At 37.3% G+C, this 14,474-nt stretch overlaps 1 protein-coding gene across 2 annotated transcripts in view; it reads right to left on the minus strand.

Annotated features, from left to right (window-relative positions):
• Positions 1-14,474, minus strand: part of KIF3A (kinesin family member 3A) — a 53,407-nt gene that overhangs the window by 16,479 nt on the left and 22,454 nt on the right. For both annotated transcript variants that reach the window (XM_054511435.2, XM_045892467.3), the window contains exons 5-9: positions 11,558-11,663; positions 6,241-6,380; positions 5,637-5,834; positions 5,151-5,325; positions 692-790 (exon numbers count right to left, since the gene is read on the minus strand). In XM_054511435.2, the coding sequence (XP_054367410.1) occupies positions 692-790; positions 5,151-5,325; positions 5,637-5,834; positions 6,241-6,380; positions 11,558-11,663 (718 nt within the window). The remainder of the gene's footprint in view (positions 1-691; positions 791-5,150; positions 5,326-5,636; positions 5,835-6,240; positions 6,381-11,557; positions 11,664-14,474) is intronic.

Consider the following 14,474-nt stretch of genomic DNA (forward strand, 5'->3'; position numbering starts at 1 on the left):
TTTAATAAGACAAGCAAAATATGCACCAGCTTGAAAACAATGATCCACACATTAATGATCCACGTTAATGGAAGAGAGTTCTGAAACAAATAAACATTAAGAGCAAAAACGTTTGAAAAGTGGGCCATTATAATATGTCTCTCTCTTTTGCCTGTTATCTATATCTTTATCACAATAAATACAAACTTACTTCACACTTGGCAACAAACGCCCCATAAAAGGGTAAGAATGAAAGTACATTTTATAAGGCAAAGTATTAAATTAAAAAAATAGAACCCTCATACAAATTCATCATTTAAAAATTCACTGACTTCTAAAGCCGAACCATGCTTGAGAAAAACGCCACATTATCCTGACTTCCTAAAAAAAATTTTAGGTTCCCAACACAAATCCAAGTCCTCACATAAAATTAAGACCCTGAATGAAATCTTTACATGGTATAACCACTGTCACAGATTTTTACAATTCTAAACTGTAAAAGAACATATGGCATTATGATTCAACTGTAAGTAGGAGATCAGCACAGGAGACAAAAATAAGGCAAAGTTAATCATGTATATGGCATATTTCCTCTGTGTGAATTGCTACCATAACTAAAAATGGCAAAAGAAAAGGCACGCACTCAGATGAATGTTAAACCATATTTAGGTAGCAATCCCAGTTAATTTCTAGAACACTAAGAAGAACTTACCCCTTCTTTTTTTCCTTTTCTCTCCATCTTCTCCAACCTCGCCCTCTTCATCATCCTCCTCCTCCGATCCACTGATATCGGAGCCTGATATCTCTTCCCCTTGAACAAAATTTTACAAAACAATTTATATTCTATGCCAGGTTATGGCCTGCCATTAAGTTTGTTGCCCTAAACAAAACGTATTTTAATATTCCTAAACAGTATATCACATGCTAACCTCAGGAAAAGATATAATGTACACAGAGGCTTTATTTTAAAGTTCCTAAAGAGAAGTTAAATTCTGATCTACTTAAAGGGCGCCTGGGTGGCTCAGTCGGTTAAGCATCTGCCTTCAGCTCAGGTCATGATCCCAAGGTCCTGGGATGGAGCCCCACATCCAGCTGAGGAGAAAATGCAGAGCCTTGCTGCACCTACCTGCTCATACTGCCCTCCTGCTTGTGCTCCCCACTTCTTGTGCTCCCTCTCTTGCTCTCTCAAATAAGTAAAATCTTTCAAAAACAAATTCTGATCTACTTACAATTTCAAATCATTAGTTTAAATAAAGTTCTATGTATATATAAAAATTTCAAGTTAAAGTCATTATTTCAATTTTTTAAAAAAGTAATCACTTTGGGGGAGCATTTTCTCCTCAGTTTTCTGTATAAAATTTTATTTTTTAAATATTTTTTAAGTAATCTCTACACCCAACATGAGGCTCAAACTCACAACCCTGAGATCAAGAGTCACATGCTCCATCAACTAGGCCAGCCAGGCACCCCTTTGTTGAAGATTTTTAAAAATTCATTCAACCTGCGTATTTTTAAAAAACCATAAAACTCATCTAACACAGTGATCCCACTTTCAGGACTATATCAAAAGAAAAGAAGAAGGGCTTATTTGTACAAAGAGTATAATAACTTAAAAACAGGGACGCCTGGGTGGCTCAGTCGGTTGAACGTCTGCCTTCGGCTCAGGTCATGATCCCAGGGTCCTGGGATCGAGCCCCGCATCGGGCTCCCTGCTCAGCGGGGAGCTTGCTTCTCCCTCTGCCTGCCGCTCCCCCTGCTTGTGCTCTCACACTTTCTCTCTCTCTGGCAAATAAATAAAATCTTTAAAAAATAAATAAATAACTTAAAAACAAAAATCAAAGGGTATAATTAAACTAATAATGCAAATCAGTACTATATTACCTTCAAAATAGTTATTTAAAAATAACACTGTCCGTGTATGAAATGTGTAAAAAAACAGGTATTTGGGGAGAAAAATAAATATACAATAATCACAAATGATAATATCTAAACCAGTAAATAATGGATAGGAAGAGATAAGCATATTGGAAGAATTCATTAAAAATATTTTCTTTAGGCCTAGTAACAATGACACGCTGGTAGTAATGAATGCACATAATGCCCAAGTCTTAGTTTCTAAGTACCATTCTCCACTAAAAAGGAGCTAGGGAGAAATAGATGGTTTTATGCCAGGGTAGGGAACGTATAAAATGAGCCTAAGGGACGCCTGGGTGGCTCAGTCGGTTGAGCGTCTGCCTTCGGCTCAGGTTATGATCCCAAGGTCCTGGGATCAAGTTCCACATCTGGCTTCTTGCTCAGCAGGGAGCCTGCTTCTCCCTCTGCCTGCTGGTCCCCCTGCTTGTACACTTTCTCTCTCTGACAAATAAAATCTTTAAAAAAAAAAAAAAGAAGAAGAAGAAGAAGAAAAGAAACATCTGTGGTGCTGGAAATAAAGAAGCACTCAAAACCAAAAATCAAAAAACTGATGGAAGTATGCTGAAAGGATATAGCAACTACCCCTGAATTCAGGAGCTCCTATGGCAAAAGCTCAAACAATCTGAGCAATAAAACAAATAATGATATTATTGTATTATATAATGCACAGACTAAAATAAATATCCACGAGTCAATACTGACATAAATAAATAATTGAATAAACAAATGGGGGAGGAGGGACTACTCCCCCTTACAACAGAATTCCAAACATTAAACATTAGAAGGATGCTGAGAAGACAAAGTCACCAAGGAGCAAATGCCACAGAATTATTGTTGCTGGCAAGAACCCCTGACGGATGCTCAAATTAGTGGGAAAAAATATAAGAAACAGGACCTTTTAGTAGTTTCAAAGTATCTCACCACAAGACACACCTTAAGTTCAAAGGAAAATATAAGATTATAGAATTTAGAGTGAAGAAACCTTGCAGAATACTTATGAGAGAACTACAGACGACCCAAATTGAGGAACATTCTACAAATATGTAACTTTTACAGTGTCAAGACCATGAAAGACAGAGAAAGGTGAGGAACTGGAGACTAGAGGAGACAACTAAATACAGTATGTGATGCTAGACTGCATCCTGGACTAGGGAAAAGGGCACTGGAGGGCAAACTCAACATCTGAATAAGATCGACAGATGAGTTAATAAGTCTGTATCAACATAAAACTCCTGATTCCAATAACTGTAAGATGTTCAATGTAAGATGTTCCAGTCATATAAGATGTTAACATAAGGGGAAGCTGGGTGATCAGTATATAGGAACTCACTATACTTCCAAGTTTTCTAGAAGTCTATAAAAATTTTCAAAAATTACTCTTTTAATGTTTTTGCCTGATTTTTATTATTTATATGATCAACTGTATTTACCATATCATAACACTCAACTGTAACTGGATTATAAAAACAAATGTCATAAGCATCAGTGAAATGAAATGTCTTAAAAATAAAGTCAGCATTACCCCATGATGGATCAATTCCACTTCTGGGTATATAACTCAAAGGAACTGAAAGCAAGAACTCAACACAGATCTGTACACCCACATTCATAGCCAGATTATTTACAGTAGGCAAAAGGCAGAAGCAACCCATGTGTCCACCAAAAGATGAATGGATAAACAAAATGTGGTATATACAAACAATGGGATATTATTCAGCCTTAAAAAGGAAGGAAATTCTGACGCATGCTATGATACAGATGAACCTTGAAGACATTATGCTAAGTAAATAAGCCAGACACAAAAGCACATGTACTATATGATTCTACTCATATGAGTTATCTAGAATAATCAAATTCAGAGACAGAATAGTGGTTACCAGGGGCTGCGGCAAAGAGGGGGATAGAGAGTTAATGTTTAATGGGTATAGAGCTTCATTTGAGGATGATTAAAAAGTTTTAGGGATGGATGACGGTAATGGTTACAGAACAATGTTAACATACTCAATGCCACAGAATAAAAATAGATAAAGTAGTAAATTTTACGGTACGTTTATTTTGCCACAATGAAAAAATGTAAAAAAATAAAGGCAGCAAAATAAAGGTGTGAACTGAACGTTAACAAATCTAAGAAATTTTAAATCTTTAAAACATATTGACTATAAATACCACCTAGTGGTCATATTTAAAATACCAAATTTCATTATCTAAGAGGCAGCTCAATTACTGCTTTTCCTCAAAAATCTTACTCAAGTTTATTGAATCAGTACCCTTTCCAAACATCTGTGATGGTGGCATCTCTGCAACTCACATCTGTTCTATCCAGTTTCCCCACAAACTGTAAAAAAAAAAAAAAAACCATTCTGAAGCCTTTTGTTTACCTGGTTATGAAAAGGAGCCCTATGCCAATCGGTTCTTAGCATGAAAGTGTAGAGTCACTGAGCACTTAAAGACAGTCTGTAAAGTTCTCATCCTCATGAACAAGGTCTTCAGACTTTCTAACCTTCTAACATCTTGTTAGAAAAGGATTCCCCGGGGCGCCTGGGTGGCTCAGTCGTTAAGCGTCTGCCTTCGGCTCAAGTCATGATCCCGGGGTCCTGGGATCGAGCCCCGCATCAGGCACCCTGCTCAGTGGGAAGCCTGCTTCTCCCTCTCCCACTCCCCCTGCTTGTGTTCCCTCTCTCGCTGTCTCTCTGTCAAATAAATAAATAAAATCTTTAAAAAAAAAAAAAAAGGATTCCCCAAACAGAATCTCATGTTCAAATTTAAGCATGAAAGCATATTTTCAAAGTCACACAATGAATTTTTACTTATAGTAAATTCTGTTTACCCATGACTCTGATAGATTTCTTTCCTTTGAATATTAGTGACTGAAATCTTTCTCAAAGAACTCTGGGTCATTCTCACCTAAATACATATATGGTAAAACTTGCTGTTATACAAAGACAAAAAAAATTCATTATTTAGTAAGTGGTCAAATGAAATCTATAAAAGGAAATGGGGGCTGAGATGATTGAGATGGAGGTTTAAATTAAATGAATTTTTTTAAAATTACATACACAAATATTACATAATTATACTTAAACTTAATATGAAAATGCTAAAGTGTGTATGTATCAAGTTACCTTGCAGAAATATCGCTTTCAGTATCAAAGTTAGATGCTCAAAGAATTTTAATAAGTTGTTTTTATTAGAACACTTCGTGGTTAAGCAACATATTTTTAGCCAATATTCACATTAATATTTTGAGGAAAAGTTACCTTCTTCAAGCTTTTTTTTCAGTTCCTCTATTTCTTTCTGAAACTGGCGAAGCAAAGCATCCTTTGGGTCTTCATTAATTCTAGCTTTATTTTTAATATTCTTAGCACGGTTAGCATACCGTAATGTACTGATAGTTTCATCATAATTGTAATCTGCTGGCCCAATATTTGCACACTGTTGAATTAGGAATACAAAACATTTTACACTTGATGCAGTTAAAATTAATACTACCATTATGAATACATCAAAAAGAATTTTTGAAATATAGTTGTTCTCCTCTAGCTTTCTTGAACAAGAAAGCATTAACCACATGGATTTCCAAACACCATTATATGGATTAGCATACACAGCGTACTTGAAAAAGAAAAACCACAAATCACAAGTGAAATAATCAATAGTTTTAAAAATGTTATGCATAGCAATTACTGGCATAAACAGGAATCTGAAATTTTCCTGATGATAACTATTCTACAATTAAGTCTTACCATCATGGTTTTTGAATTTCCTCCTAAGGAATCCTGAAGAAGACGAGTCAATTTAGAGTTGCGATAAGGAACATGAGTGCTTTTTCCGTCAACCAAGGCAGAAATTACATTACCAAGGGTGGAAAGCGAAAGATTGATTTTTGTGGCTTCCTTTAGACGCTGTCCAGTAGCTCCAGTTTTTGCTTGTCTTTCTGAACCCTAGCAATAAACAGAGACAGAAATAAAGCTAAAATTAAAAATACAGAATATTCCTCTGAAAGTTTAAAACAAAATTTGACACTAAAAAATCTGCTATGGTATCTGGAATTTGCTTCAAAATAATACAGGCAGGGAAAAAGTGGCTGATGGTAGAAATGAAACAGAACTGGCCATGAATGGATTGAAGTTGGGTCACGGGTACATGGGAGACCATACTATTCTTAGTACTTTTGTAGACATTAGAAGTTAGGAATATTCCATAATAAATAATAAGTTAAAAACACATACACAAGTAAACAACTTAAAAACTGTATGTAAATCACACATTTTCACTTGAATTTTTATTCACTTATAAAATGCAAAAAAATCACAAGAGTTATTCCTTGAGTAGCGTCTTGTTACTTACAGCAAGATCTACAAGATGGAGCTTCCCCATTCTGACATGCATGTTACCATCAACGCCTTTTTCACTGCATTCTATAGTAATTGTAAAGATGGCATGGGAACGGGAACTATGTTCATTCATATTAGTTGCACCAACAGAACCTTGAAGAAAGGAAGGAAATTCTTAAAAAGTATAACAAGAGGGAGTATTTTTAAAAATAATTAAATATCCAGAATGGTTTAAAATACTTAATTTCATCATAGCGAAGAGCCAGAGAGCATGGCTAAACCAGAAAAGCATAGGTTTATTTAACATTAGAAATTTCTCTGACAATTCATGTTGATAACAAAAGAATGTGTAACGTTTCTCATACTACAAAGGTAATTTTAGGATAAAATACTTAATTTCAATCCCAAGTATTACTGACTAAAAAAATAACTAACTTAGGTTAAAAAAAAAGTTAAATAATTTAAAAAATTATTGCTGTTTCAGCTGTCTCTAAAAAGTATTACGTTCCGAGAATCTAAATCACAGAAATACTTGCATATATGCATGAGATGATACAGGATATTCAGTACAGCACTGTTTGCAATATCAAGAGATCAGAAACAACCAAAAGGACAGTGGTCAATCTATTATAGAACAGTCATGGGGCACCTGGGTGGCTTAGTCAGTTAAGCGTCTGACTCTTGATTTTGGCTCAGGTCGTGAGATCGAACCCTCCCTCTTCCTCTCCCACTCCCACCCCCACTTGCATGCTCTCTCTCTAAATAAATAAATAAATAAAATCTTAAGAAAAATAGTCATACTATGGACTACTAAACCGTCCTTTAAAAACACAAAACAGATCTGTATGTATGACGTGGAAAGATACCCATAACATATGAAAAAAAAAAAAGAGAGAGAGAGAGAAAGGAATATATAGTACGACTCTATTCCTATTAAACAAAAGCACCCACTCAAAATATACCAAGTATTTATGTAAGTATAAATATTTTACATAAATATATTATGTAAATAAAGAAAAAGGTCTGTTTTGTTTTTTATAATAGGCATGTATTAGTTTTTTTTAATTGCCAAGTATTTGAAAAGCATTTTGTTAATTTTAGCCAATGTCAAAATTATCTTCTTACTATATATTCATGCAGAACTTCTCCATGCAAGCTCTGATTTTATAATTTGAAGACTAAAAGGGTATTCTTTATTAGCATATGGTTATATTAGAAGTCAGATAATTAGAATGTAAACTGCAGTCATAAAGGAAAGCCCAATGGAAGAAGATAAAACAAAAATTAGTGAAAGAAAATACAAGGATTTGTGACTCCACACAAATTTTCTTTTAAATCATATTACAAACTTACGTATTTTTTCCAAAAATACTTAAAAAATAAATCCAGGGGTGCCTGCCTGGCTCAATCAGTAGAGCATGTGACTCCTGATCTCAGGGTTTTAAGTTTGAGCCCACATTGGGTGCAGAGATTACTTAAAAATAAAATCTTTAAAAAAACAAAATAAAATCTAACACCATTTCATAACATCTGATCAGTAGTGATACACATACTGAGTATTATTTTATCTTCTGGCTTTTCCACTTAAGATTATCTCCTATATTTCCATGTCCTGGGATCGAGTCCCACATCGGGCTCCCTGCTCTGCGGGGAATCTGCTTCTCCCTCTGCCTGCTGCCCCCCTGCTTGTGCGCTCTCTGACAAATAAATAAATAATCTTAAAAAAATAATAAATAAATAAAAATACATGCTTAGGCATACAAAGACAGTATCAGGAAGGGGACATGACAAAGTAATGGAGTTCCAACAGGCGTGGGAACTAGGTGACTGAGACCCAAGGGTAGGAGAAAGACTTGTTTTTCTTCTTCTTTTTTAAAGATTTATTTATTTGACAGAGAGAGACACAGTGAGAGGGAACACAAGCAGGGGGAGTGTGAGAGGGAGAAGCAGGCTTCCCACCGAGCAGGGAGCGCGATGCGGAACTCGATCCCAGGACCCTAGGATCATGACCTGAGCTGAAGGCAGACGCTTAACGACTGAGCCACCCAGGCACCCAAGACTTGTTTTTCTTTTTTTCTTTTTTTAAAGATTTTTATTTTTATTTATTTGAGAGAGAGAGATTGAGACAGAGCACATGAGAGGGGGGAGGGTCAGAGGGAGAAGCAGACTCCCCGCCGAGCAGGGAGCCCGATGCGGGACTCGATCCCGGGACTCCAGGATCATGACCTGAGCCAAAGGCAGTCGCTTAACCAACTGAGCCACCCAGGCGCCCCCAAGACTTGTTTTTCAATGTATACTTTGGTGCCTTTTGAATTTTACAGCATGTGTATGGATTACCTATTCAAAAAGAAAATTTTTTAAAGAAAATGATAATGGTTTAATGGCTGAAAAACCCTACTCTACAGAAATATTAGCCAATTTACAATGGTGCCCACAATGCGAATATAAGTGACTATTTTAAATTTGCATTTTAATTGCTAAGCAGGTCACCTATTTGTTCATGGAATGAAAGGCTTATTTTCTTAAGTGCGATATTAACTATTTCTATACTATGACCACCTGGACAAAACAGGAACTAATTTTATATTTGTACCAATTTTTCATCTATTTAAAATAGCGGCTTTTACTGTCACATTTCCTCCCTCTGCTATTTTCCCCTGAATAGTTATTTTACTCTATTTCAATATGATAAAATTAGTATTTTTATGTTAGAAATTTTCTACTCGGGTATCTGTAGTATCTTGGATATTTTCTACTTGAATATTTGTAATATTGTAAATGTCTAATTCTTAGACTCAATCTATTAAATAAGAGTATTTTCCTCTGCTCTCTTAGGTCTTCAAATGCCTTTGTCTTCATTTCATTTCATTTTATTTCATTAGAATTGTTTAGTTTTCGGGGCGCCTGGGTGGCTCAGTTGGTTAAGCAACTGCCTTCGGCTCAGGTCATGATCCTGGAGTCCCGGGATCGAGTCCCGCATCGGGCTCCCTGCTCAGCAGGGAGTCTGCTTCTCCCTCTCCCGCTCCCCCCTCTTGTGCTCTGTCTCTAAAATAAATAAATAAAATCTTTAAAAAAAAAAAAAGAATTGTTTAGTTTTCCTTGAATGAATCTCACATACCAAATTAAACTTTCAGTTGTTAATGGAAGGTTTTTTGTGGGGTTTTTTGTTGTTGTTGTTGTTGTTTTTAAAGATTTTATTTATTTGACAGAGAGAGAGACAGCGAGAGAGGGAACACAAGTAGGGGGAGAGGGAGAGGGAGAAGCAGGCTTCCCGCCAAGCAGGGAGCCCGATGCAATGCGGGGCTCAATCCCAGGACTCTGGGATCATGACCTGAGCCGAAGGCAGACGCATAAGGACTGAGCTACCCAGGTGCCCCCGTTTTGTTCTGTTTTTAAGGGGTGGTTTTGATCATTACTGTGAACAGAATCATAAGTCAAAATTTTTTTTACTGAATAAGCAATACATGCATATACTCCTGGTATAAAAAAAATTCAGAAATACAGACATACAAAAACATAAAGTAAAAGCTCCATATATCCCTGTTCTCCAATCTTACCTCCCCTTACCTAAAGGTAACCACTATTAAATGTCCTTTCACTAGTGTTTAACAAACACACAAGTTGATAAACACATACACACACACTGCCCAAATACATAGCTGTTCAACAATTTGGCTTTTTTCCACATCTATAAATGCGATGATGCAGTACATACTATTCTGTAATTTGCTTTCTTTTCACTTAACGATGTATCTTGAAAATCTTTCAAGTCTCTACATGTAGATTTAACTCCTTTTTTTTATAGCTTCATTACAGTCCATAGTATTTCTGTGCCATAATTTATATAACCAATGTTTTACTGATAGTTAGACTGCATCGAACTTTTTGCTATTATAAATAATGTTTCAATAAGGCATTATGTCTAAAGATACTTTTCTAGATATTTACCAATATAGATATATCGATATGTATCTAGATACATATTAAAATTAGAAACCCTGGGTCAAAAGAAATGCATTTTAAAAATTTCAGCAGATACTGTTACACTCCCCTTCAAAAAGGCTGGAGCACTTGACATTCCCATCACCAGTGCCCATCTCTTCAGAGCTTTATGAACCTGATATCCCTCCATCCGAAACAACAGGTAAAATATCTCCCACTGTTGTTTTAATACCCATGTTCCCAATTACTTGTCAAATTGAATATCCTGTGGTATGCTTGTTGATGTGTATAGTTCTGGGAATAACATATTCATGTACATCTTTTGCTCATTTTTCTGTTACAATTTGGCCTTTCTCTACTTGGTTTATAAAAATGCAACTCATTTTTTAATTTTTTCTTTAATTTCCTCGAGTTTGCTAGATTTATAGTCTAGCCAAAAAACACTTTTAAAAAAATGCTTACTTTCTATGTTCTTGTTCTTTACCTCTGATGTCTAATTGCTGCTAGCAACATCACTAGTATTAGGCCTGGGGCATTTTGTGTATTAAATAGCACTGCAACTTTTTATTCTTTAGACAAAACTTCAAACCCTTATTAAAAAGAATATCATTTAGGGGCGCCTGGGTGGCTCAGTCGTTAAGTGTCTGCCTTCGGCTCAGGTCATGATGCCAGGGTCCTGGGATCGAGCCCTACATCGGGCTCCTTGCTTGGCCAGGAGGCCTGCTTCTCCCTCTCCCACTCGCCCAGCTTGTGTTCCTGCTCTCGCTGTCTCTCGCTCGCTCGCTGTCAAATAAATAAATAAAAAATCTTTTAAAAATAAAAAAAACAAAAAGAATGTCATTTAATTTTGGTTTGCTTTTCTTGTCAACAAAAGAGAGGCAGTAAAGTGCTCAGTTAATGATGACCAATGGCCTAGGTTCAGATACTCACTCTGCCACTTACTAAGTAGTACATAACCTGGGACAAGTTACTTAGACCAAGTCTCGGTTTCCTCAGTCACAAAATAGGAATTTAGTACATTCATAGTTCAGTTTGAGAATTTTAAAAAGATCATTCTTATGAAGAAAGCACTTAGCACAAGCACTTACCACACAGTAAGTGTTCAATAAATGTAACCAATATTATTATAGCTAAAAAGAGACAACTAGCTGTATGAGTTTCAAATATATAGCAGTATTACCAAGAAACAAAATTTTGGTCAGCACAGAAGGCAATGTGTGATCTCTTTCATTCATGTATGTCCTCTACATAGTAAATAATCAAGGAGAAAGGGTTGTCAAGAAACTTTAAAAATCCAGTCTCTGTGGGGCAAAGTGCCATCACCAGTTTTGCTTCTAAAAGCCTACTCAATACACAAACGTTCAATCACAATTCTGTACTACACTTACGATTTTTGTGGCCTAGTGTCATAATTCTATCCATATCATCAGCATTATTTACCACGTAAGCTGATAAATCTTTGATGTAAACTCCCACATCAGGTCTTTCTTTAACCTAAAAAAGAAAAAAGAAAAGAAAAAATGACCCTAAGATTTTATGCACATACCGTAATTCCACCACAGTTATCAAACATGTACTATGTGTTGGACACTCTGCTAAAAAGTGAGGATACAGTGATGGACAAGGTAGATGTGGTTTCTACACCTGCAGAGGTGACAACCTACGATGAGAACGTACAAATGAGTAACACCACACACTAATTATTTCAACTGGGATAATGTCACGAAGGAAAAAGACACAGGACACTATTGAGAATACACCATAGAGAGACTAAGCTAGTAAAGTAGGGACATGCAGTTTCCCCAAGATGATGTTTATTATTTTTTTTAAAGATTCCATTTATTTATTTATTTATTTAAGATTTTATTTATTTGCGAGAGAGAGAATGAGAGACAGAGAGCATGAGAGGGGGGAGGGTCAGAGGGAGAAGCAGACTCCCCGCCGAGCAGGGAGCCCGATGCGGGACTCGATCCCGGGACTCCAGGATCATGACCTGAGCCGAAGGCAGTCGCTTAACCAACTGAGCCGCCCAGGCGCCCCCATTCATTTATTTTTGAGAGAGAGAGAGAATGAGCACACGTGCAGGCAGGGGGAGTGGCAGAGGGAGCGGCAGAGGGAGAAGCAGACACCCCGCGGAGCAGGGAGCCCGACTTGGGACTCAATCCCAAGACCCCGGGACCATGACCCGAGCCGAACGCAGACGCCTAACTGACCGAGCCACCCAGGTGTCCCCCAAGATGACGTTTAAGCTAAGACTTGATGAAATAAGAGGTAGCCAATCTGGGTTTGGGTAGCAGGAAAAGATTATGTGCTAGGATCCTGAAATGGGCCAAAACCAGGCACTTAAAAAAAAAAAAAAAAAAAAAAAAGCCAAGTTGGCTGGGAAGAGTAGGAAGCACAGGTAAAATAGGTGGGATATCTGGCGAGAGAGGTACCCAGAGGTAAGACTAAGCATAGTTATTGGTCTTTATCTTAACAGCAACTTGAAGATCATGGAGGATTTCAAACAAATGAGTGAAATAAACAGATCTATGACATCTATGTAAAAATGTTACCTTTCTGTGAGTAACTTTATTTACCAAATATGAAGGATATATAAATACAGTCAGAAATATAAAATTCACTTTGTAAGGCCCTAGAAGTCACCGCCACAAGTAACAAAATACATGTATCCTCAAGAGCTACTGTAGGTTGGGTTGCAGACCACCACAATAAAGCGAATACTCAAACCATGTCAAACGAATTTCTTGGTTTCCCACTCCATATACAATTACGTTTACATTACACTGTAATCTTTTAAGTGTATGATAGCATTATGTCTAAATAACAGTAATATATAACTTAATTAAGAAATATTTTATTGCTAGGGGTGCCTGGGTGGCTCAGTCGTTAAGCGTCTGCCCTCAGCTCAGGTCATGGTCCCAGGGTCCTGGGATCGAGCCCCACGTTGGGCTCCCTGCTCGGCAGGAAGCCTGCTTCTCCCTCTCCCACTCCCCCTCCTTGTGTTCCCTCCCTCGATGTGTCTCTGTCAAATAAATAAAATCTTTAAAAAAAATTTTTTTTATTGCTAAAAATGCTAACCATCATCTGAGCTTTCAGCCAGTCGACACCTTTTTGCTGGTGGAGGGTCTTATCTCAATGCTGACGGCTGCTGACTGGTCAGGGCGAGGAAGCTGAAGGCTGGGGTGGCTGTGGCAGGGGTGGCTGTGGCAGTTTCCTAAAATGATACAACAAAGCTTGCGGCAATGACTGACTCTTCCTTTCAAGAATGATCTCTCCATAGAACGTGATGCTGTTTGCTAGCACTTTACCCACAGCAGAACTTCTTTCAAAACTGGAGCCAATCCTCTCAAACCCTGCCACTGCTCTATCAACAAAGTTTATGAAATATTCTAAACCCTTTGTTGCCATTTCAACAGTCTTCACAGCATCTTCACCAGGAGTAGATTCCATCTCAAAAAACCACTTTCTTTGTTCATCCGTAAGAAGTAACTCCTCATCCATTAGGTTTTATCATGAGATTGTAGCGATTCAGCCACATCTTCAGGCTCCACTTCTCAACCTAGTTCTCTTGCTGTTTCCACCACATCTGCACTGACTTCCCCCACTGAAGTCTTGAACTCCTCCAAGTCATCCATGAGGGTTGGAACTGACTTCTTCCACACTCTTGTTAATGCTGATATTGTGATTGCTTCTCATGAGTCATGAATGTTCTTAATGGCATCTAGAAGTGTGAATCCTTTCCAGAAGATTTTCAATTTACTTTGCCCAGATCCCTTAGAGGAATAACTCTCTATGGCAGCTATAGCCTTAGGAAATGTATTTCTTCAATAACAAGACTTGATCCATGGGCTGTAGAATGGACGTCATGTTAGCAGGCATGAAAACAACACTCATCTCATTGTACATCTTCATCAGTGCTCTTAGGTGACCCGGTGCACAGTCAATAAGTAGTAATATTCTGACAGAAATCTTTTTCTCTGAGGTCTCAACAGTGGACTTAAAATATTCAGTGACCCATGTTGTGGACAGACGTGCTGTCATCCGGCCTTGTTGTGCCATTTATAGATGAAAGACAAAGTATATTTAGCATAATTCTTAAGGGTCCTAGGAGTTTTCCGAGTGTTAAATGAGCACTGGCTTCAACTTATAGTCACCAGTTGCATTAGCTTGTAATAAGAGAGTCAGTGTGTCCTTTGAAGCTTTGAAGCCAGGCACTGACTTCACTTCTCTAGTTATCAAAGTCCTAGACAGCATCTTCTTCCAACAGAAAGCTGTGTGATCTGCATTGAAAATCTGCTGTTT

Source organism: Mirounga angustirostris, unplaced genomic scaffold (genome assembly GCF_029215605.1).
Source record: "Mirounga angustirostris isolate CCGP_5_RB_7025 unplaced genomic scaffold, mMirAng1.0.hap1 SCAF_7, whole genome shotgun sequence".
Classification (NCBI taxonomy): domain Eukaryota; kingdom Metazoa; phylum Chordata; class Mammalia; order Carnivora; family Phocidae; genus Mirounga; species Mirounga angustirostris.